Source organism: Dendrobates tinctorius, unplaced genomic scaffold, assembly GCF_039654945.1.
Source record: "Dendrobates tinctorius isolate UK_male_01 unplaced genomic scaffold, ASM3965494v1 ptg000064l, whole genome shotgun sequence".
In the NCBI taxonomy this organism is placed as follows: domain Eukaryota; kingdom Metazoa; phylum Chordata; class Amphibia; order Anura; family Dendrobatidae; genus Dendrobates; species Dendrobates tinctorius.
The window spans coordinates 50,387,537-50,410,890 of record NW_027361732.1 but is presented as its reverse complement, the minus strand read 5'-3'; the positions used below and the strand labels follow the sequence as shown (position 1 = coordinate 50,410,890).

The following is a 23,354-nucleotide window of genomic DNA, read 5'->3' as shown; positions in this document are numbered from 1 at the left end:
AAGATTTTACCACATATTAATGAGACATACATCAGACAGTTGTATCGGCAGGTCCCTTCGCTGTAACGCAATGCAACACAGGACTTTTGTGAGTTCTCATATCTGATGTCCTCTAAACTCATAAATGGGCCAACAACTAACGCCAACCTAGTCCCATAATCGATGAAATGGATAAGCAAGAGATATAAAACATGTGCCAAACATATTCCCCCAAGGTAGGACTTATCATGACTCCGGTGCACCCCGACGCGTTTCCCCGTAAGTGGTACGGTTCATCAGGAGGTTATGCTCGAGTGGATGCTGGCTGCCATAGTGGATGATTTATATCTCTTGCTTATCCATTTCATCGATTATAGGACTAGGTTGGTGGTAGTTGTTGGCCCATTTATGAGTTTAGAGGACATCAGATATGAGAACTCACAAAAGTCCTGTGTTGCATTGCGTTACAGCTAAAGGACCTGCCGATACAACTGTCTGATATATGTCTCATTGTTAATATGTGGTAAAATCTTGGGCCAAGAGGCCATTAACCATTGTTTTATGTGCCTGTTATAAATACATTACTGTGATTGAGCAGACCCCTTTAATTTTGGTGGAAGGAGAAGGTCATGAACTTTGGTTATTTTTTGTTATTCCTATTGGGTACCTGTTTAGTTTCAAGGCTCACTTCACCTCTGCCCTGTCGGACATTGTTTTCCCACCTTTGTGTCAGCGTGAACTAGGGGAGTGAGGGAAAGCCTACGTTGAGTGGGGGGCGCCAAAATCGTTCTATTAGAGTGCCAAACTCCACAGTTAGGCAGGAGAAAGGTTTAGGTCCATTGTAGGGTATCTTTTTAGGTTGTATTTTTATGGTATTTTTCATTTATACCTATTTTCACTGGGTTGGTATTTTTTAATCATTATCTGAAATTAAGAAAAAAGAGCGCACATAGGGCGATAAGTGATTTTTTGGGGTGACTGTACAAGGTTAGTGCACTCACATTTACAGGTTGTGAACAGTCACAATTCTTTGGCCCTGAGGAAGTGGCAGATCTGCCATGAAATGCGTCGGCACAATAAAGCTATGAAGAATATTTCTGTCCTTGTGTGGTCAGTGCGGATACATTGAAAAACCCCGTCTTTTTCTTCCTCCTTTGTGACATTAATCATTATAATAAAATTTGAGTTTTATAAGGAAATATATGTTCACCAATTAGTTTGATTTCCTAAAAAATACTTTTTGAGCTTGTGACTCACTTGTTTCTACCCTATAAAAAAAAAACAAAAAAACATGGCATCACAGAAGTTCCAAAACTTTCACAGATAATATTCATTGCTTTCTTTTGCCCTTAGTGGTACTAATGGAGAATGGTGATGTGTACACTTTTGGCTATGGTCAACATGGACAACTGGGGCACGGTGATGTTAGTTGTAGGTGAGTACAATACAGATTTTTAAGCAACCTGTGTATTTTGAAGGTGCCATAACAAAAAAAAAAATTCCACTATTCAAAAAATGAAAGTATTTGATGTTTTTAATTTCTTAAATATTTTTTTTTGATGGAGTAAAGTATGAAAAATGTAAAAAGGTGTGATACTTTCCACACTTAACCCCTTCACCCCCAAGGGTGGTTTGCACGTTCATGACCGGGCCAATTTTTACAATTCTGACCACTGTACCTTTATGAGGTCATAACTCTCGAACGCTTCCATGGATCCCGGTGATTCTGACATTGTTTTCTCGTGACATATTGTACTTCATGTTAGTGGTAAAATTTCATTCAAATAACTTGCGTTTATTTGTGAGAAAAACGGAAATTTGGCGAAAATTTTGAAAATTTCGCAATTTTCCAACTTTGAATTTTTATGCCCTTAAATCACAGAGATAAGGCACACAAAAAACTTGATAACTAACATTTCCCACATGTTTACTTTACATCAGCACAATTTTGGAACCAAAATTTTTTTTTGTTAGGAAGTTATAAGGGTTAAAAGTTGACCAGCGATTTCTCATTTTTACAACACCATTTTATTTTTAGGACCACATCACATTTGAAGCCACTTTGAGGGGTCTATATGATAGAAAATACACAAAAGTGACACCATTCTAAAAACTGCACCCCTTAAGGTGCTCAAAACCACATTCAAGAAGTTTATTAACCCTTTAGGTGCGTCACAGGAATTTTTTTGAATATTTAAAAAAAAATGAACATCTAACTTTTTTTCATAAAAAAAATACTTCAGGTTCAATTTTTTTTATTTTACCAAGGGTAACAGGAGAAATTGAACTGCAAAAGTTATTGTGCAATTTGTCCTGAGTACGCAGATACCTGATATGTGGGGGGGAACGACTGTTTCGGCGCATGGCAGAGCTCAGAATGGAAGGAGCGCCGTTTGACTTTTTCAATGCAAAATTGGCTGGAATTCAGATTGGACGCCATGTCACGTTTGGAGAGTCCCTGATGTACCTAAACAGTGGAAACCCCCTACAAGTGACCCCATTTTGGAAACTAGACCCCCCAAGGAACTTATCTAGATATGTGGTGAGAACTTTGAACCCACAAGGGCTTTACAGAAGTTTATAACGTACAGCGGTACAATTAAAAAATCATATTTTTTCCACAAAAATGATCTTTTCACCCCAATTTTTATTTTCCCAAGGGTAACAGGACCCTAAAAGTTATTGTGCAATTTGTCCTGAGTACGCTGATACCCCACATGTGGGGGTAAACCACTATTTGGGCGCATGGCAGAGCTCGGAAGGGAAGCAGCGCCATTTGACGTTTTTGGCTGGAATTGAGATCGGACACCATGTCGCGTTTGGAAAACCCCTGATGTACCAAAACAGTGGAAACCCCCCACAAATGACACCATTTTGGAAACTAGACCCCCTAAGGAACTTATCTAGATGTGTGGTGAGAACTTTGAACCCCCATGGGCTTCACAGAAGTTTATAACATAAAGCCATACAATTAAAAAATCATATTTTTTAAACAAAAATGATCTTTTCACCCTCAATTCTTATTTTTCCAAGGGTAACAGGACCCTAAAAGTTATTGTGCAATTTGTCCTGAGTACGCTGATACCCCACATGTGGGGGTAAACCACTATTTGGGCGCATGGCAGAGCTCGGAAGGGAAGCAGCGCCATTTGACGTTTTTGGCTGGAATTGAGATCGGACACCATGTCGCGTTTGGAAAACCCCTGATGTACCAAAACAGTGGAAACCCCCCACAAATGACACCATTTTGGAAACTAGACACCCTAAGGAACTTATCTAGATGTGTGGTGAGAACTTTGAACCCCCATGGGCTTCACAGAAGTTTATAACATAAAGCCATACAATTAAAAAATCATATTTTTTCCACAAAAATGATCTTTTCACCCTCAATTCTTATTTTTCCAAGGGTAACAGGACCCTAAAAGTTATTGTGCAATTTGTCCTGAGTACGCTGATACCCCACATGTGGGGGTAAACCACTATTTGGGGGCATGGCAGAGCTCGGAAGGGAAGCAGCGCCATTTGACGTTTTTGGCTGGAATTGAGATCGGACACCATGTCGCGTTTGGAAAACTCCTGATGTACCAAAACAGTGGAACCCCCCACAAATGACACCATTTTGGAAACTAGACCCCCTAAGGAACTTATCTAGATGTGTGGTGAGCACTTTGACCCCCCCAGTGCTTCACAGAAGTTTACAACGCCCGGGCGTGAAAATAAAAAATTCGTATTTTTTCCACAAACATGATCTTTTAGTCACCATTTTTTTATTTTCCCAAGGGTACCAGGAGAAATTGGACCCCAAAAGTTGTTGTCCAATTTGTCCTGAGTATGCTGATACCCCATATGTGGGAGAAAACTACTGTATGGGCACACGTCGGGGCTCGGAAGGGAAGTAGTGACGTTTTGGAATGCAGACTTTGATGGAATGGTCTGCGGGTGTGATATTGCCTTTGGAGAGCCCCTAATGTACCTAAACAGTGGAAACCCCCCACAAATGACACCATTTTGTAAACTAGACCCCCCAAGGAACTTATCTAGATGTGTGGTGAGCACTTTGACCCCCCCAGTGCTTCACAGAAGTTTACAACGCCCGGGCGTGAAAATAAAAAATTCGTATTTTTTCCACAAACATGATCTTTTAGTCACCATTTTTTTATTTTCCCAAGGGTACCAGGAGAAATTGGACCCCAAAAGTTGTTTTCCAATTTGTCCTGAGTACGCTGCTACCCCATATGTGGGAGAAAACTACTGTATGGGCACACGTCAGGGCTCGGAAGGGAAGTAGTGACGTTTTGGAATGCAGACTTTGATGGAATGGTCTGCGGGTGTCATGTTGCCTTTGGAGAGCCCCTAATGTACCTAAACAGTGGAAACCCCCCACAAATGACACCATTTTGTAAACTAGACCCCCCAAGGAACTTATCTAGATGTGTGGTGAGCACTTTGACCCCCCCAGTGCTTCACAGAAGTTTACAACGCCCGGGCGTGAAAATAAAAAATTCGTATTTTTTCCACAAACATGATCTTTTAGTCACCATTTTTTTTATTTTCCCAAGGGTACCAGGAGAAATTGGACCCCAAAAGTTGTTGTCCAATTTGTCCTGAGTACGCTGACACCCCATATGTGGGAGAAAACTACTGTATGGACACACGTCGGGGCTCGGAAGGGAAGCAGAGACGTTTTGGAACGCAGACTTTGATGGAATGGTCTGCGGTTGTCATGTGCGTTTGGAGAGCCCCTGATTTACCTAAACTATTGAAACTCCCCACAAGTGACCCCATTTTGGACACTAGACCCCCCACGGAACTTATCTAGATGTGTGGTGAGCACTTTGAACCCCCAAGTGCTTCACAGAAGTTTATAACACTCGGACGTGAAAATAAAAAAATCATTTTTTTTCCACAAAAATGATATTTTTGCCCCCAATTTTTTATTTTCCTAAGGGTAACAGGAGAAATTGGACCCCAAAAATTGTTTTGCAATTTGTCCTGAGTAGGCTGATACCCTACATGAGGGGGTAAAACACTGTTTGGGCGCATAGCAGAGCTTGGAAGGGAAGGAGCACCATTTGACTTTTTCAACTCAGAATTGGCTGGAATTGAGATCAGACGCCATGTTGCATTTGGAGAGCCCCTGATGTGCCCAAACAGTGGAAACCCCCAATTCTAACTCCAACCCGAACCCCAACATGCCCCTAACCCTAGCCCTAACCCTAGCCCTAACCCTAGCCCTTATCCTAGCCCTAACCCTAGCCCTAACCCTAGCCCTAGCCCTAGCCCTAACCCAACACACCCCTAGCCCTAACCCTAACCCTAGCCCTAACCCTAACCTAACCCTACCCCAACACACCCCTAGCCCTAACCCTAATGGAAAAATGGAAATAAATACATTTTTTTTATTTTATTATTTTTCCCTAACTAAGGGGGTGATAACGGGGGGTTTGATTTACTATTTATGGCGGTTTTTATGTTTGGCGGCTGTCGCACGCTAAAAGACGCTTTTTATTGTAAAAATAGTTTTTGCATCACCACATATTGAGAGCTATAATTTTTCCGTATTTTGACCCACCGAGTCATGTGAGGTCTTATTTTTTGCGGGACGAGTTGACGTTTTTATTGGTACCATTTTCGGGCACGTGAAATTTTTTGATCGCTTTTTATTCCGATTTTTGGGACGCAGAATGAACAAAAACCAGCGTTTCATGAATTTCTTTTGGGGGGGGTGCGTTTACACCATTCCGCGTGCGGTAAAATTGATAAAGCGCTTTTATTCTTCGGGTCAGTACGGTTACAGCGATACCTCATTTAGGTCGTTTTTTTATGTTTTTGTCGGTTTTATGCAATGAAAACTATTTTATATAAAAAATAATTATTTTTGCATCGCTTTATTCTGCGAGTTATAACTTTTTTATTTTTTTGCTGATGATGCTGTGTGGCGGCTTGTTTTTTGCGGGACAAGATGACGTTTTCAGCGGTACCATGGATATTTATATGCGTCTTTTTGATCTCGCGTTATTGCACTTTTTGTTTGGCGGTATGATAATAAATCATTATTTTTTGCTTCGTTTTTTATTTTTATTATTTAAGGGGTTCGCTAAAGGGGTTAACTAATGGGACAGTTTTATAGGGCAGGTAGTTACGGACGCGGCGATACCTAATATGTGTACATTTATTGTTTTTTTTTTTTATTATTTTAAAAAAATGAATTTATTGGGGAATATTTTTTTTTTTTTTTACTAATTTATTTGGCGATTTTTTTTAATTTATTTTTACACTTTTTTTTACATTTTTTTTTACTTTATTACATAGTCCCAGGTGGGACATCACTGTCCTGTGACAGATCGCTGATCTGTCACATCACAGATCACTGTGACAGATCAGCAATCTGTCACAGGCAGTGCACAAGGCTTCCTCATGCCTGCGCTTTGCAGGCACTGAGGAAGCCAGCTTCCCCAGGCCCCCGAAGGCCCCCGTCGCCATCTTGGATTCGGGGGCCTGGAGGATAGGAGTCCCCCGCAGCAGCGCTGCACATTGCGCTGCCGTGGGGGGCTCAGGGAAGCACGGAGGGAGCCCCCTCCCTGCCGATGCTTCCCTTTAACTCCCGGTACACCGCGATCGCGTTTGATCGCGGTGTGCAAGGGGTTAATGTGTCGGGGGCGGTCCGTGACCGCCCCTGACACATTGTGCCGGGTGTCAGCTGTGATAATCAGCTGACACCCGGCCGCGATCAGCGGCGCTCACCACGTGGGCGCCGCTGATCGCGGTAGACGTACTATCCCGTCCCCGGTCATACGGGCCCGGGTACCGTGGACGGGATAGTACGTCTCATGTCAGGAAGGGGTTAAACACTAGTGGGAGCAGCTGCTGAAATTTGCTATGAAAGCCTAGTGTAGTGCTAGCTCACATGACTGCAGTAAATGTGGACGGGATCTGATCACGTGTGTGTGTGTTTGACATCACTCCTCTCTTCCCCTACTGGGTGTTTGCACAAGGATAAGAAAAGATGAAGTTTAGGATCACAGAGCAGAGCCATTTTGTTGGCGGTAGACTGTGTTACCGAGGATCGGTGGCAGTGCCGATTCTTTTAGTTAGTGCTGCTCACTGTCTCACAAGTTGGGGTTAGATATGCGGAGTGTATCATGAGTATGATTAGATACGCTTAGAGCCAGCATACTGGGATTACATGCAGTGTAGTGTATCACATGATAGGGGTAGATATAGGGCTCAGCGGAGTGCATCACACAGTATGAGATTAGATACACAGTATGTAATGTGTGATCCCGCTCCATCCACTACATTACTACTCCCACGGAAGTGGACAGAGTGGGGTCACACATTACACACTACTGCTCCCTTAAAAATGCATGACCCAGCTCTGTCTACTTCTATGAGCATTAGATGCACGATTCTGTGAAGTATCACCAGGGGCATACAAAGAAATCATGGGGGGTCCATAGCAGAAGTTTTAATTGCCACCCCCCACTAAACAAAATATAAAATGAAATATTCAGCAGGGTCATTGTAGAGCATAACTCCCATAACATCCTTTTAAACCCCTAGATTGCCCATATAGTCCTCTATATGGTACAGTGGGCCCCACATTGCCTTCCATACAGTATAATGGTCCCACATAGTTCACCATAGAGTATAATGCACCCCACATAGTGCATGTAGCAGAGCTGAGTCAGTTTGTTCAGAGCATAGCAGAGAAATCATCACGCTTCTGTGCTTTGAACACTTCTGCGACCGGTGATCTGCGGCCTTGTATTATACTACTGTTGTCTGGCTGTGATCATCGCTCCCCGCCATTTGCCTCATCAGGACCTCTGTTCCCCACATCTTCTGTCATAACTCACATCCCGGCAGCTTTGGTCACCGCTCGGCTCGCTCTGAGCGGCAGCGGGGAAAGTGTATGCTGCTGTTTTTACAGAAATGGTGCTGAACTCCACCCACAGCTGTGATCTGACAGCCCAGAGGGCACCACAAAGCAGGAGATGTGGTCGGACAGGGGCTGCCATATTTTGTGTGTGTAAGTGTCTAAGCACCAGCAAATGTAAGTGACAGCTCCCAGTGGCTGCAGAAAAGAACAGCTAAAAATATTGTTAAATCAGAAAATTAAATTTTGTATGAAAAATATTTGATTATTTAAGCAATTATTAATACAAAAATAAAAATTGCGGTAGCTTCCGTTTAAGGTGTGATCATACTCATAAATTTGTATTTTAAAATGCTGTATCTTAGGCCAGTTTCACACTTCAGTCTTACTCTGTCGCCTCATTGGGGGACACAGAACCATGGGTGTTATGCTGCTGTCCACTAGGAGGCGACACTATGCATAATCTGAAAAAGATTAACTTTGGCTCCTCCTCTGCAGTATACACCCCTGGACGGCGTCAGCCTTCTCCAGTTTTTGCTTAGTGTCGCAAGGAGGCACACCTTTTTTCTTCTGTTTTTTTTTTCCTTTTTTCGTCCGAAAATACAGATGAAGAAAAGTGGGTCTCCAGCGAGACTCCCGGCATGGCTCCCTCCTCGGTCCCCCATTAGGGGTACCCGGTTGAGGTCGAGGTGGCTATTCCCCATGTCGCTCCCTCCCCAGTCCCTCGGGTCCTGGTTCGAGGTCGAGACCCCCCTCCTTCCCCAACCCCTTTGGGGTCTGGGTTGAGGTTGAGGCGAGGATGAAGACCCCCTGACGGTGACAGACGCACCCTCCCTAATCCCCCGCAGGGGGCATTAGGTTGAGACGCCTCAGGTAGGGTCGGAGAACAGGCAGCATTCCGCAGCTTCCAGGGACCCCAGACCAGCTGAGGGATCCTGTTGGGGCCGGGGGAAGGTGCGGACTGGATGGCACAGCAGAGACAGGGCTTTTCTGCGTCCCTGTCTCTGCAGCAGCAGCGGCGGCTCCATAGCGCTCCAGGGGCCCCCCATACAGAAACCGCTACCCCTGCTACCCCCACCGCTATCCAGTCGACCATTTTGGGGGGGTCTGGTACATATCCGCCCCCCCCCCCCCCCCCACCGGACTACCGCGCCGCTCTGGAGCCCTCCTGGGCATCAGGCCTCTACATTAGACCGGATGACTAAAATGACACGCTGGAGTGTCATAGAAGGGGCGGATTGAGGCAGAAAGGGCGCGTTTTTACACAGCCCAGCGCGCCCTTTTCAGCTCTCCGCCCCCTCCTCCCTCTCCTCAGAGTCCCCGTGGCCATTTTTTCTGGATGAGATCCAGGAGAGGAGCATCACAGCGGTCTCCGGGGGGCACAGAACTGGGATCTGTCGGCGCTGGACCTAGGGGCACACCGGTGGGGTAAGCTCACAGCTGGGTTCTCATTACTCAGCTGTGAATCCATACTTCCTATAAGGCTCTCTGTGGGTTCCCTCTGCGTAGCCACCCCTGTACGATCCCTTATAGCCAGCCTCTGTGCACTATGCCGGGCTCAAGGAAGAGAACCAGGCAGGAATGTTTCTATGCATTCTGCACAGCCTGCAAAGCCACGCTCCCTAGTGGCAGCACGTATCCGCACTGCCGGGTCTGCATCCAGAACTCTGGGTCAGAACCCCAGGGAGTCCCTACTGACGCTTCAGTGTCACAGGCCACGCCGGAATGGGCAACTCAGATGTCTCAGTCTATGACACAGTCCATAAACAACCTAACTGCCACATTGCTGCAAGCTCTGCAGAGTCGGGCTCCGGCTATGGACGTTACACAGCAAACGGACAGCTTGTCTCAGGAACATGCTGCTTCCGACTCTCACAGGCGTAAGCGGACCCACAGGTCTCGATCACCTGAGTCGCCCTATAGCACAAGGTCGTCCCCCTTCAGGGAGAGACAGCATCATTCCAGGTCTCCTAGGCAGTCCCCTGCCACAGACAGACAGTGCAATTTACCACAGAGATCCCCCACCACAGAAGACCCCCGCCCCAGGTCGCCCTCCAGGGATCACCTTAGCGAGGCACAGGATTCGGAGGGCATCTGTGACTCTGACTCAGATAACGAAACGGAGAGGTCCGTGGTACCTTCTCCCCCTAGCAATACAGCGCTAGTTGAGGACATAATCTCTGCCATTCATCGGGTGCTAAAAATTCGAGAGTCTGCCCCGGAAGTCCCAGAACATAGGATTTGCTTCGAAAGTGTTCAGAAACCACCTAAGGTCTTCCCTAATCACCATGAGTTTGAGAAAATACTTACCAAACAGTTTGCGCAGCCTGAGAAAAAATTTGCTAATCGCAAATATTTGGAAGCGAAGTACCCCTTCCCACAGAAAGACACCAAACAATGGACAGATCCACCTGAAGTGGACCCTCCGGTTTCTAGGCTAGCAGCGCAGACTTTACTCTCTCTGCCAGATAGCTCAACCCTCAGGGACGCAGCAGACCAACAAGTAGAACGCATGGCTCGTTCTATTTTCGAAGCGGCAGGCGCCTCTCTGGGCCCTGCGTTTGCTTCAGTTTGGGCGGCCAAGGCCATCCTGGCTTGGGCCAAAAAACTACAGGAGGGTCTTCAAGCTTCAAATCCTGAGCTCTCGGACCAAGCGGTCCAGATAGCAGTGGTAGCAGACTACATGATTCATGCAGCCCTGGATTCCGCAAGAGGTGTAGCGGGAATAGCATCAAACGCCATCACGATCCGACGCATCCTCTGGCTGCGAGAATGGAAAGCGGATGCGGCCTCAAAGAAGTCCCTCACGCGACTTCCGTATTTTACTGGAAGACTTTTCGGCGAAAAGTTGGACACCATGATAGCCAATGCCACTGGGGGTAAGAGAACCTCTCTCCCTCAACTAAAACCGAAACGCACGTATAAACTAAGAAACCAGACGTGATTCCGATCGTTTCGGAATTCCTCGGGCTGGTCCGTTTCGCGCCCAGCGCAAAACCGTAACCGCTCTCCACGCAGGGGCAACCCACGGACGCAGCAGCGACCGGACAGGTCTTGGCAGTCGAAAGCAGGCCAAGCGAAACCCAAGGGAGGAAAACCTCAGAACTTCGCTTCATCATGACTCGCGAACTCCGGAAGACACCCCACCAGTAGGCGGCCGACTTTTACTCTTCCAGCAAGTCTGGCTGCCTATTACAGAAGACAGGTGGGTCAGGGAAATAGTGTCTTCCGGATACAAGATAGAGTTCACTTCCGTTCCACCGAACCGGTTCTTCCTTTCTATTCCTCCAACACCACCAGACAAGGCTCGTGCTTTCCACCAAGCGGTTTCCTCTCTCCTTCAATCAGGAGTTGTGGTGCCGGTTCCCGCGAACGAGAGATTCCGAGGGTTCTACTCAAATTTGTTCGTAGTACCCAAGAAAGGAGGCGGCGTCCGACCCATACTGGACCTAAAACAGCTCAACAATTACGTACGGGTCCGTCATTTCCGCATGGAGTCCCTCCGGTCCATCATTGAATCCATGGAGCAGGGAGAATACCTCGCCTCCATAGACATACAGGATGTGTATCTGCACATACCAATTGCTCCCGCCCACCAAAGGTTTCTCAGGTTCGCGGTCAACCAAAACCACTACCAGTTTGTCGCCCTTCCGTTCAGACTCGCCACGGCTCCAAGAACGTTCACCAAAGTCATGGCGGCCACCATGGACGTTCTGCACTCAAGAGGCATTCTAGTCGTCCTGTACCCGGACGACCTCCTCATCAAGTCTCCCACTTTCAAAGACTGCGAGGTCAGTGTTTCAATCACACTAGACACACTGAGTCGCCTGGGATGGCTAGTCAACCTACAGAAACCGTCGACTATCCCAACTCGGACTCTAACATTCCTGGGAATGGTATTCGACACCTCCAGGGGCCTGGTGCTCCTTCCCAAGGACAAGACACTGGCCATCCGTCTGGGAGTTCGCACACTCCTTCGCAGTCCTCCTCGATCTCTCCGGTTTGCCATGAGAGTCCTCGGCCGGATGGCAGCAGCCATAGAGGCAGTGCCATTTGCCCAGTTTCACCTCAGGGTCCTTCAACTAGCCATACTCAGATCTTGGGACAGGAACCCCTTCTCCCTCGACAGGGAGTTCAGGTTGATGTCATCAACCAGGAGGTCCCTGCATTGGTGGCTCAAACCAACCTCGCTTACATGAGGGAAGCCCTTCCTCTCAGGACAATGGAAGATCCTGACTACCGATGCAAGCCTGACAGGCTGGGGCGCGGTGCACCTACATCACAGGGCACAGGGCAAGTGGTCACCGAGGGAAGTGACATTGCCCATCAATGTTCTGGAAATCAGGGCCATCCTCTTGGCACTGAGAGCCTTTCATCACTTGCTTGCAGCCTCGCACATACGGATACAGTCGGACAATGCCACGGCTGTGGCATACGTGAACCACCAAGGCGGGACCCGCAGCGCCCAAGCGATGAGAGAAGTGGCTCATATCCTCCGCTGGGCGGAAGACACGAGGTCGGTACTTTCTGCGGTCCACATTCCGGGTGTAGAAAACTGGGAAGCAGACTTCCTCAGCAGGCAAGGCATGGACACGGGGGAGTGGTCTCTCCATCCTAAGATTTTTTTACCAGATCTGTCAACGCTGGGGAACCCCGGAGGTGGACCTAATGGCATCCCATCTCAATACCAAGGTCCCCAATTTCATGGCCAGGACACACGACCCGCGGATGCCATTGTCCAGGACTGGTCCCAGTTCCGACTCCTGTACATTTTTCCACCCCTCCCCCTAATCTCCAGGGTCGTGAGGAAGATCAAGCAAGAGTGAGTTCCGACCATCCTCATCGCGCCAGACTGGCCCAGACGTACATGGTACGCCGACATCGTCCAACTTACAGCAGATGCCCCCTGGCGTCTACCCGACCGTCACGACCTTCTGTCTCAAGGTCCGTTCTTCCACCAGAATTCAGGGGCTCTCAATTTGACGGCATGGCCCTTGAAACCTGGATTCTAACCCAGGCAGGTTTTTCACCGGCAGTCATTGCAACTATGATCAGGGCAAGGAAGCCTGCCTCCGCCAAGCTCTATTATCGTACCTGGAGAGCTTTCTTTTCTTGGTGCGAATCTCATGGACAAGTCCCACTCCCTTATTCCCTCCCGAAGGTACTAGGTTTTCTTCAATCGGGCCTAGACGCCAAGCTATACTTAAGTTCGCTTAAGAGTCAGGTGTCGGCGCTTTCAGTCCTTTTTCAGAAGCGCATTGCTATTAAACCGCAAGTCAGGACTTTCATCCAGGGAGTTTCCCGATTGGTTCCTCCCTACAAACGTCCGCTGGATACGTGGGACCTCAATCTGGTCCTGACAGCATTGCAAGTTCCACCCTTCGAACCTCTTAGAGAAGTTCCACAATCCATTCTGTCTCATAAAGTGTTTTTTCTAGTGGCGATCACCTCGTTACGCAGAGTGTCAGAATTGTCAGCACTTTCCTGCAGACGGCCTTTCCTAGCCTTTCACCAGGACAAGGTGGTTCTCCTCACGGTACCGTCCTTCCTTCCGAAGGTTGTGTCCAACTTTCACCTCAATGAGGAGATTTCACTGCCATCCCTTTGCCCGGTTCCAGTTCATAGAGTGGAGAAGGCTCTGCATACGCTTGACCTCGTCAGAGCATTGCGGATTTACGTGTCCAGGACTGCACCTTTCCGGAAATCTGATTCCCTTTTCATTCTTCCGGAAGGTAGTCGCAAGGGGCTGCCGGCTTCCAAGGCTACCCTTGCCAGGTGGATCAAGTCCACCATACATGAGGCCTACCGACTTAACAGTTCCCCTCTTCCGGCCGGTATCACGGCACACTCTACACGGGCAGTAGGGGCCCCCTGGGCCGTTCGGCATCAGGCTTCGGCACAACAAGTGTGTAAGGCGGCCACTTGGACTAGCCTACACACGTTTATGAAACACTACAGTGTTCATACCCAGTCCTCAGCGGATGCGAGCCTGGGTAGACTGGTTCTGCAGGCGGCAGTGCCCCTAACTTAGGATCCTGCTAGCACAATATTCGTCCATTGCTTCCCACCCAGGGACTGCTTTGGGACGTCCCATGGTTCTGTGTCCCTCAATGAGGCGACAGAGTAAAGGAGATTTTTGTGTACTCACCGTAAAATCTCTTTCTCTTAGCCTCTAATTGGGGGACACAGCTCCCACCCTGTTTCCCTTATGGGCCGTTGTTTACGGTTGATTTCTCATATTGTTCTTTGAGCTCGTACATAGTAGCCTTCTTACAGGCATGGTTGTTATTTGGTTACGTTCCTCCTAATGCTTTGGCACAAAACTGGAGAAGGCTGACGCCGTCCAGGGGTGTATACTGCAGAGGAGGAGCCAAAGTTAATCTTTTTCAGATTATGCATAGTGTCGCCTCCTAGTGGACAGCAGCATAACACCCATGGTACTGTGTCCTCCAATTAGAGGCTAAGAGAAAGAGATTTTACGGTGAGTACACAAAAATCTCCTTTTTTGCATCAGTCACAATCAAAGTGTGAAAAAAACGGATCCAGCAAATTATTTTAAATTCCAAAAGCTGCAGCTTCAACAGATCCGTCGAAAAACCGGATCCGATGCATCAGTTTTTTGCCATCTTCACTGGATCCGTTTTTTTCACACTTTGACTGATTGTGACTGATGCAAAAAGACTGAAGTGTGAAACAGGCCCGCTTCCCAGCACAGACAAACTCTTTTTTCCAAGAGCTGTAACAATTTTATTTTTCTGTTCACATAGATGAATTAAGACTTGTGTTTTGTTGAACATGTTGTGGATTTGCATGATACCATTAATTTTACCTCATACTGGAAAACTGTAACATTTTAAGTGGCGTGAAATTGCTAGGGGGAAAAAAAGCAAAATTTGCAATTCTGCCATTTTTTGTGAAATTGCTTTTATAGCATATATTGTGTGGTAAACCATAACCTGGCAATGATTCTACTTGCCAGTACAATTACGGCAATGCCAAACTTGTAACATATTTATTTATTTTTAAAAGTCTACAATTGAAGTTTTTCCTTCTCAAATATAGCCATGAACTTTTTGATACGGAGACGAACTTAAAGGGGTTGATCCACAAACAGTACATTTTAAAATGAATAGATCTTAAAATAAAATAATGGAATAATATCAGAACATTAAAAAGCATATGGCCCAATGGCCTAATTGAAATATGTACTAATAAATTATAGACAACCTTGAATAAAACGGATATTAATGTATGATGCAAACAAAAGTGCCCCAAACACGCATGGTATTTTGACTCCCATCACCGTATAATCCTCCCAACTGTAATCCCCACACAACCGTCCATGCAGTGTAATGGCATGACGCTAGTTCTTCATGCAGTATAATGGCACCACGTAGTGCTCCATACAGTATAATGGCACCAAATATTTACTTCTGGCAACTCTCCCGCTGCTCCTGTCTCTTCATAATAATAATAAATTTTATTTCTATAGCGCCGACATATTCCGCAGCACTTTACATTTCAGAGTGGATTTGTACAGACAATAGACATTACAGCATAACAATAATCACATAGATTATAACAAATACCAAGAGGAATGAGGGCCCTGCTCGCAAGCTTACAGTCTGAGGAAAGAGGTAGACAGGAAAGGTGGGTGGTAACAGTTGCCCTGATTGTATGGACCAGCCATAATGTTAAGTGTCAGTACAGACACAGAGGGCTAATGGATGCATAAAGCATGTGGGAACATGATGCGGGGAACCTGGTTATGGTAAAACTTTTGGCTGTGCTACACAGGGATAGATTAGGTTAATGTGTTGAGGCGGTAGACCAGTCTGAATAAATGCGTTTTCAGGGCACGCTTAAAATTGTTTAGATTGGGGACTAATCGTATTGACCTGGCAAGTGCATTCCAAAGAATTGGCACAGCACGTGTAAAGTCTTGGAGACAGGAATGGGAGGTTCTGATTATTGAGGATGCTAACCTCAGGTCATCAGCAGAGCGAAGGGCGTGGGTAGTGTGGTATACTGAAACAAGGGAGGAGATGTAGGGTGGTGCTGAGCCATGGAGGGCTTTGTGGGTGAGGGTAATAAGTTTATACTGAATTCTGGAGTGGATGGGTAGCCAGTGTAATGACTGGCACAAGGCAGAGGCATCGGTGTAACGATTGGCGAGGAATATGATCCTGGCTGCAGCATTCAAGACAGATTGGAGGGGGGAGAGTTTGGTAAGAGAGAGACCGATTAGAAGAGAGTTACAATAGTTAAGACGAGAATGAATAAGAGAAACAGTAAGAGTGTTTGCAGGTTTATAGCTTCTCTAATCAGCCAAACTGTTTTCAGCTGTGCTATCATACTTGCGCGAGGGTTTTCAAGGGTATGCTAGCCATCCATTAGCCTTCTTACACAGTTGGCAAACACAAAGTACCATAAGAACACTGGAGTGATGGTTGTTGTAAATGGGCCTCTATACACCTATGAAGATATTGCATTACAAACTAGATGTTTGCAGCTAGAATAGTCATTTACCTAATTAACAATGTATAGAGTGTATTTCTGAATCATTTAATGTTAGCTTCATTGGAAAAAACTGTGCTTTCAAAAATAAGGAAATTTCTAAGTGACCCTAAACTTTTGAACGGTAGTGTACCTGTGAATTATGTTCATTTTATGAGGTGTTTATGTAGGCTATAAGAAAAAAGCGTACAGCTCGACCAATATAGTGAAATGGCATGTTTATTCTCCAAGCTTCATACATGGAGGATAAAATCTTCGGTACAGTGGCAGACAAGTGATAGTATCAATGCGTTTTTTTTTTTGTTTTTTTTTATCTTGATCATGGACCAGTTTGTATATATTAAAATACTTGAAGAGGCCATGTTTCCTTACCCTGAAGAAGATATGCCCTTGAAATGGGTGTTTCAACAAGACAACGAACATGCACACTAGTAAGCGAGCAAAATCTTGGTTACTGTCCAACAAAATTGTGGTTATGGAGTGGCCTGTCCAATCCCCGGACCTTAATCTGATAGAACACTTGTGAGGTGACATTAAAGGTGCAATTTCTGAGGCAAAGCCAACAAATGCCAAAATATTATGGGATGTAGTCCAAGGGTCCTGATCTGGAATAACAGGCGACAGGTGCCAGAAGTTGATCGACTCTATGCAACATACAGGGGTTGGACAAAACACCTGGAAACATCAACAAAAGTTAGTTTAATATGTTGTAGGTCCACCTTTTGCGGCGATTACAGCCTCAGTTTTCCGAGGTATGGATTCATACAAGGTGCGACGATGGCCACGGAAATCGACGTCGAACTTGAATCTCTAAAATCTACCATAAATGCTCAATAATGTTGAGGTCTGGGGATTGTGAGGGCCAGATGAGATTCTCAACTTCATTAGAATGTTCCTCGTGCCATGCTTTAACGATTCTAGCTGTATGAATTGGTGCATTATCATCCTGAAAGATGGCGTTCCACTCCGGGAACAGTGCTTGAACCATAGGATGCACTTGGTCGACCAAAATGCCTAAATAATCTCGGCTGTTAATCCTTCCATGAAGGGATATCATTGGCACGGCAGATCTCCACGAAATAGCACCCCAGATCATCACAGAACCTCCACCATGTTTTACGGTTGGGAGAAGGCAGTCTGGATGGAATGCTTCTTTCGGCTGTCTCCAAACGTACACTCAGCCGGAGGTCGGAAATAGGGTAAACAATGATTCGTCTGAGAATATCACATGTTTCCACTGCTCGAGGGACCAATTCTGGTGGTTTCTACACCACTCTAAACGCTTGGAAACATTTGTCATTGAGAGCAGCGGTTTTCTAATTGCAGCTCTTCCGTGGAATCCAGATTTGTGCAGCTCCCAACGAACATTTTTCGTGGAAACTAGGTTCTGTAGGTGTTCATTGAGCTCAGCAGTGATTTTCGGAGCCGTGGTCTTGTGATCCTCTCTCACAATTCGCTTTAGAGTCCGACGGTCTGTCTCGGTCTGACCTGTGCTTTTCTGTGGACGTTTTTCCTTCTCTTTCAAACAGTCATTACTTTGGAGACAGTACCTCTTGACACGCCAAGCATTCGGGCACTTTGTTACACTAGCGCCTGCCATACGAGCACCAACAATTTGGCCTCTTTGAAAAGTCGAGAGGTCTGCCATTGGTATCAGGTTCTCATCAATTTTCTTACAATTCTGCAAAACAAACAGTTAATTTACATACACATATCGCAAATAATCAACTACAAAACATTATTATATGTCACGGTTTGCATGTTTATAACATGTTCAAAGATTATGATGCCAAAACGTTAGGTGTTTCCATTATTTTGTCCAACCCCTGTAGATGTGAAGCTGTTCTTAAAAAAAAAACTGGGTCTACAACTAAATATTAGGTTAGTGATTCACAGGAATGCTAAATCCATAAAGAAGTACCGTATCTCTCTGGTTTAAGGGCATAAGAATTCCAAGTTTGAAAGTTGTGAAATTTTCACCAAGCTTCCAATATTTTCACAGATACAAGTCAAGCCAAGCAAATTTTACCGCTATCATTAAGTACAATATGTTACGAGAAAACAATCGCAGTATCCTTGGGATCCGTTGAAGTGTTCTAGAGTTTTTACCACATAAAGTAGTAATGGTCAGATTTAAAAAAATTGGCATGGTCATTAACATCAAATTGGCTCAGTCACTAAGGGGTTAAATGTAATAGCATGCTGAAGCTGACACCAACATGTAAAAAAACTTGATTTTTTTAAACCAATATTGCCAGTAAAGATGGGGGCTACATGGCGACGTCTGTCGCGTGACAGTGAAATTGTGGTGACACTTTTTCAGTTTTGCATCTAATGATTTCCCATTGTACTGGATTGAACTTATTAAAACCCAGAAAATCTGACACATGTGAAAACCTTTACTATAATTCTCTCACGGGTAGCAAGTTGCACGTGACTTGGTTGCGATAGAATTCAAACCAAGTCTGTTGTAATTGCAGCTAAAATATTTCTTCTGTATGTGTGTGTGTTTTATGTTTTCATACATATAATCTTCTTGGAAGAAATCAGAGAAAAAAATGTAAAAATACCAAGGTAAATAAAATAGGAATATATTAGTGGCAGTAGTTGATTTTTTTTTTCTTTTTCCTTTCCTCTTTGATCATAAAGAATAAGTGATTTTTTTCCACTAAATGTTTATTAAATCCTGCAGCTGAATCATGTGGCATGGTTGCAGCTGGGTCACCCTTCCTCTATAAGATACAGGGCTCTGTAGTGAGGGAGGGCAGATTTCTTTTTTAAATCATACTAGCTTGGCCTGTGCAAAATTTTCACACATTGGTCGGCAGGGGCTCAGGCAACTTCAGAAAAAGCAAGCTGGTCAAATGTAAATGTATTTCATGAGCTGATGAACACAAACAGGTATTTATATATGAAGATTGCTAAACAATAGATTGTTTTGATAAGTAGAGGCCAAAAAATGTTTTCTGGTTGAAGTGCCGCCTGCAGGTCATTGTGTCTTTCTGCAGGTTTATGTAAATGAATGTTTAAACAGAATTTAGTGATAAAATTGTGACTGTCTGTTTTGTCTGGCTGTTTTCTTGCTGAAGTGAGCAAGTTTACCTTTCAAATGGTGTATCATGTGTATGTGTGTGGGGTGAAGTAAAGCAGTGCATGTTTACAAATGTGTTGGTAGTGTGCTTTGTGGTACTGTGGTGCCACCTCCAGGTAATTTTTCCTTACTGCAAGTTTATGAAAATTAATGTTTAAACTGTATGTTGTGATCAAATTGTGGATGTGTGGTTTGTTTGGCTATTTTCTTGCTGAAGGGGGCAAGTTTACCTTTCAAATGGTGTATCATTTGTGTGTGAGTGCAGTATGAACGGAGATACAAAGTAATCACCGAAAAACAGTGTTTAGAAATAATAGAATAGATACATAAAGAATAAAGGGGCTTTACCATTATAAAAGTAATGGATTTGGGGAGTAATGGGAAACTAAAAACACAAGTCATAAACCTCTTTTATATTTTTGGTATTCCAACATGTATGAAAAGCCAGCCTATCAGCAGGATTTCACTCCCAAACAATGTATATGTAGCTCTTTCATTGACAAGTCCAGCAATACCTTTACGTGGCCAGGTCCGTTCCTTCATCACTGAGAAATCACCGTTTTAATTGCTATGCAAATGAGGCTGAACTGTGGTAGACCTGAAGCCTCTGTCACTCCAGCTCTATTCCATGCCCAGTTCCAAAGCCACCTGCTTGACTGATGGATTGTTTTCCTGAAATCACACAGCATAGAGGCTCTAGTGTGTGAGGTTTAGGATTTCTCTATGTAAGTGGAGACTGTCTATTCCTCCTGCATTGGTGGATATATTATAACATGACCTGTCATGTATGAACATGATCTCCCTTGTAGCTTGTTCCCATTATGTACTGTATATTAGGTATGTTATTGCTAAGCAGTGTATTTGCCATTTTATGGCGTAGTCCTTGTAAAAATATTCTTGTAGTGATCTTACAGTCTTTGAAATGTCCTTTACCCTTGTAGGGGATGTCCAACATTGGTGCAGGCGCTGCCAGGACCCAGCACCCAAGTCGCAGCTGGGAGTAATCACTCTGCAGTCCTACTAATGGATGGCCAGGTCTTCACATTTGGAAGTTTTTCAGTAAGTTCCTAAAGCAAATATATATAAATTCTCTGTTGCAGTGCTGTTGTAATGTCCACTTCTTCCAGATAATGGGAGTATTTTACTCTCATGAAAGTGAAATACTTTTATGCCCATAATTGTTATTTTAGGAGTTATGGCTAACAAGATACCACAATATAATTTTTATTTTACATCCTGAAAGTGGTTAAAATCAGTCTTCTATGGAGCACAGTCCATGTCACATGAGAGCTACGGTGCTTGTCGAATGGAAACTCTGAAGACGTTGGATGAACTCTCCATACCTGTTTAGGCTAGTTTCACACTAGCGTTTTTGAGCGCAGCGACGGCCTGCGCACAGCCGCCGCTAAGCCCCGCCCCCTGCCACGCCTCCGCCTACCGGCGCATGACGCTGCATGCGCCCTGCGTCCCCTATCTTTATCACTGGGGGCGCAGCCCGTGCCCAGTATGCGTTTGGCGGCACATGCGCCTTTTTGACGGTGCGCCGGCACAACCAAACTGCAGCAGGTTGCGTTTGGCGCAGGTCGGTGCACCGTCAAAAGGACGCATGCGCCGCCAAACGCATACTGCGCACGGCCTGCGCTCCCAGTGATAAAGATAGGGGACGCAGGGCGCATGCAGCGTCATGCGCCGGTAGGCGGAGCTACCGGCGGAGGCGGGGCTTAGCGGCGGCCGTGCGCAGGCCGTCGCTGCGCTCAAAAACGCTAGTGTGAAACTAGCCTTACATGTGAAATTTGACATCAGCTTTGTGTTATTTAACTAGCCTTTGATGTAATCACAAGATAACCCCTAAATGACTGATAGAAGGGTGTTGCCATAGTCATGTGTCTGAGACTCCCATTTGAATGAATACCGAGAGCTATGGACATTCCTGGCCACCCCTGGATGCAGCTCCCATCCCAGGTGCAGGATGAGTAACCTCTATCTGGTGATGGATTTGAGTCCTGCATTAGGGACCTCTATCTGTTAAATATTTCTGACATTGAATGCCTTCAAAGAGTATTCATACCCTGTGAACTTTTCCACATTTTTCCACGTTACAGCCACAAACTTTAATTTATTTCATTGAGATTTTATATGATATACTTACACAAAGTAGTGTTTGTGAAGTATAAAGTTTTAAACAGGGCTGTGGAGTCAGACTAAATGGACACCGACTCTACGACTTCAACTCCACAACCCTGGTTTTAAAAAATAAAAAGCACGTTCAAATCGCCTCCCCTTTTCCCCAATTGAAAATAAAGATATTTAAAAAAAAAAAAAAATTCCCATGGTATAGCTACATTCAGAAACTTCCGATCTATCAGAACATAAATACAATTAACCTGATAGGTAAACACTATGAATAAAGAAAAATTCAACAATGCTAAAATTATTTTTCTGCAAACTTCTGATTTTTTTTTTTTTCACCACTAAAATAGTAATAAAAACTTGTTGTATAGCCCACAAATCTGGCTTTTATGAAAGAGTGGCAAACTATTTTTGAAAGCTAGCCATAAGAAGTCCCATTTGCAGTTTGCAAAAAAGACATGTAAGGGACACAGCTAGCATGTGGACGAAGCTGCTCTTTTCAGGTGAGACCAAAATAGAACTTTTTAGGCTAAATGCAAAATGCCATGTGTGGCGAAAAACTAGCACTGCACGTCACCCTGAAAACACCATCCCCACTGTCAAACGTGATGGTGGCAGCATCATGCTATGGACATGCTTTTTGTCAGCAGAGACATCCCCAAAAGACTTGCAGCAGTAATTGCAGCGAGAGTATTCTCTCAGGGGGCTGAATATAACTGCATTTCAAAATTTTCAGGTTTATATTTTTAAAACCTTTAGAAAACCTTTACTCTTCACCAATTTTTGCTACTTTGTTGGTATATCAAAGAAAATCACTATAAAGATACATTTAGGTTTGTGGGTGTAACGTGAAAATGTGGAAAAGTTCACGGGGTAGGAATTCTTTTTAAAGGCACTGTATGTACAGGATACTCCATACATGTCTAAGGTGGAAATACCCTCCTAAGGATAAGTGGTAATTAAACATTTTGTATTTACAAACTAATTTATGTGATTATTAATACTGGAATGTCTCTGATTACTCTCAGAAAGGACAGCTCGGAAGGCCAATCATAGACATGCCTTACTGGAATGCAAAGCCTGCATCTATGCCCAACATCGGCGCCAAGTATGGCAGAAAAGCAACATGGGTTGGTGCAAGTGGAGACCAGACCTTCCTGCGGATAGATGAAGCACTTATAAACTCACATGTTTTGGCCACATCAGAAATCTTTGCAAGTCGACATATAATAGGTAATCTAGAAGATTGATGTGGTGTTCTGTTTTAATGGAGCAAGATTGTGTGTATATAATTACACTATATGCATAAAAATTAGCAGTTTACTTTTCTGTTGTGATACGTAGTGCTTTGCTGTATCAGTCAACTGCTATGTAAATATCTACAGTCTTGAGGACATCTGGCACTTTAGTTTTAAACTTCATTCTATATGCATCTTATTAAATACGGAGTTGTACAAAGTACTAAATTGTAGGTTGGTTAATAAAATGATGGGCAACTGTATTCAAAAATATTTTTAAATGGATTGTCACCATTCATGAAAGTTTTAACCATGTCTAAAGTCGCTTGTAAAAAATAAAAAACCCTTATCTTAACTGGCCCTCCCCAGGTTCAAGTGCTATGTCTTTACCGCTGCCCCAGTGTGTGTCTGTTCGACTCACGAGAAGCACCATCTTGTTCTCGGACCCTCCACACATCCGGACCTTTGTCATACAGACTGGGGTAGGCAATCATACTTCACATGCGCAGTGTGACTACAG

At 44.8% G+C, this 23,354-nt stretch overlaps 1 protein-coding gene across 13 annotated transcripts in view; it reads left to right on the top strand.

Annotated features, from left to right (window-relative positions):
* The window catches only part of MYCBP2 (MYC binding protein 2), a 439,899-nt gene that overhangs the window by 164,797 nt on the left and 251,748 nt on the right, over positions 1-23,354 (top strand). For all 13 annotated transcript variants that reach the window (XM_073580415.1, XM_073580420.1, XM_073580409.1 and 10 more), the window contains 3 exons: positions 1,333-1,414; positions 20,408-20,525; positions 22,625-22,829. In XM_073580415.1, coding sequence (XP_073436516.1) covers positions 1,333-1,414; positions 20,408-20,525; positions 22,625-22,829 — 405 coding nt within the window. The remainder of the gene's footprint in view (positions 1-1,332; positions 1,415-20,407; positions 20,526-22,624; positions 22,830-23,354) is intronic.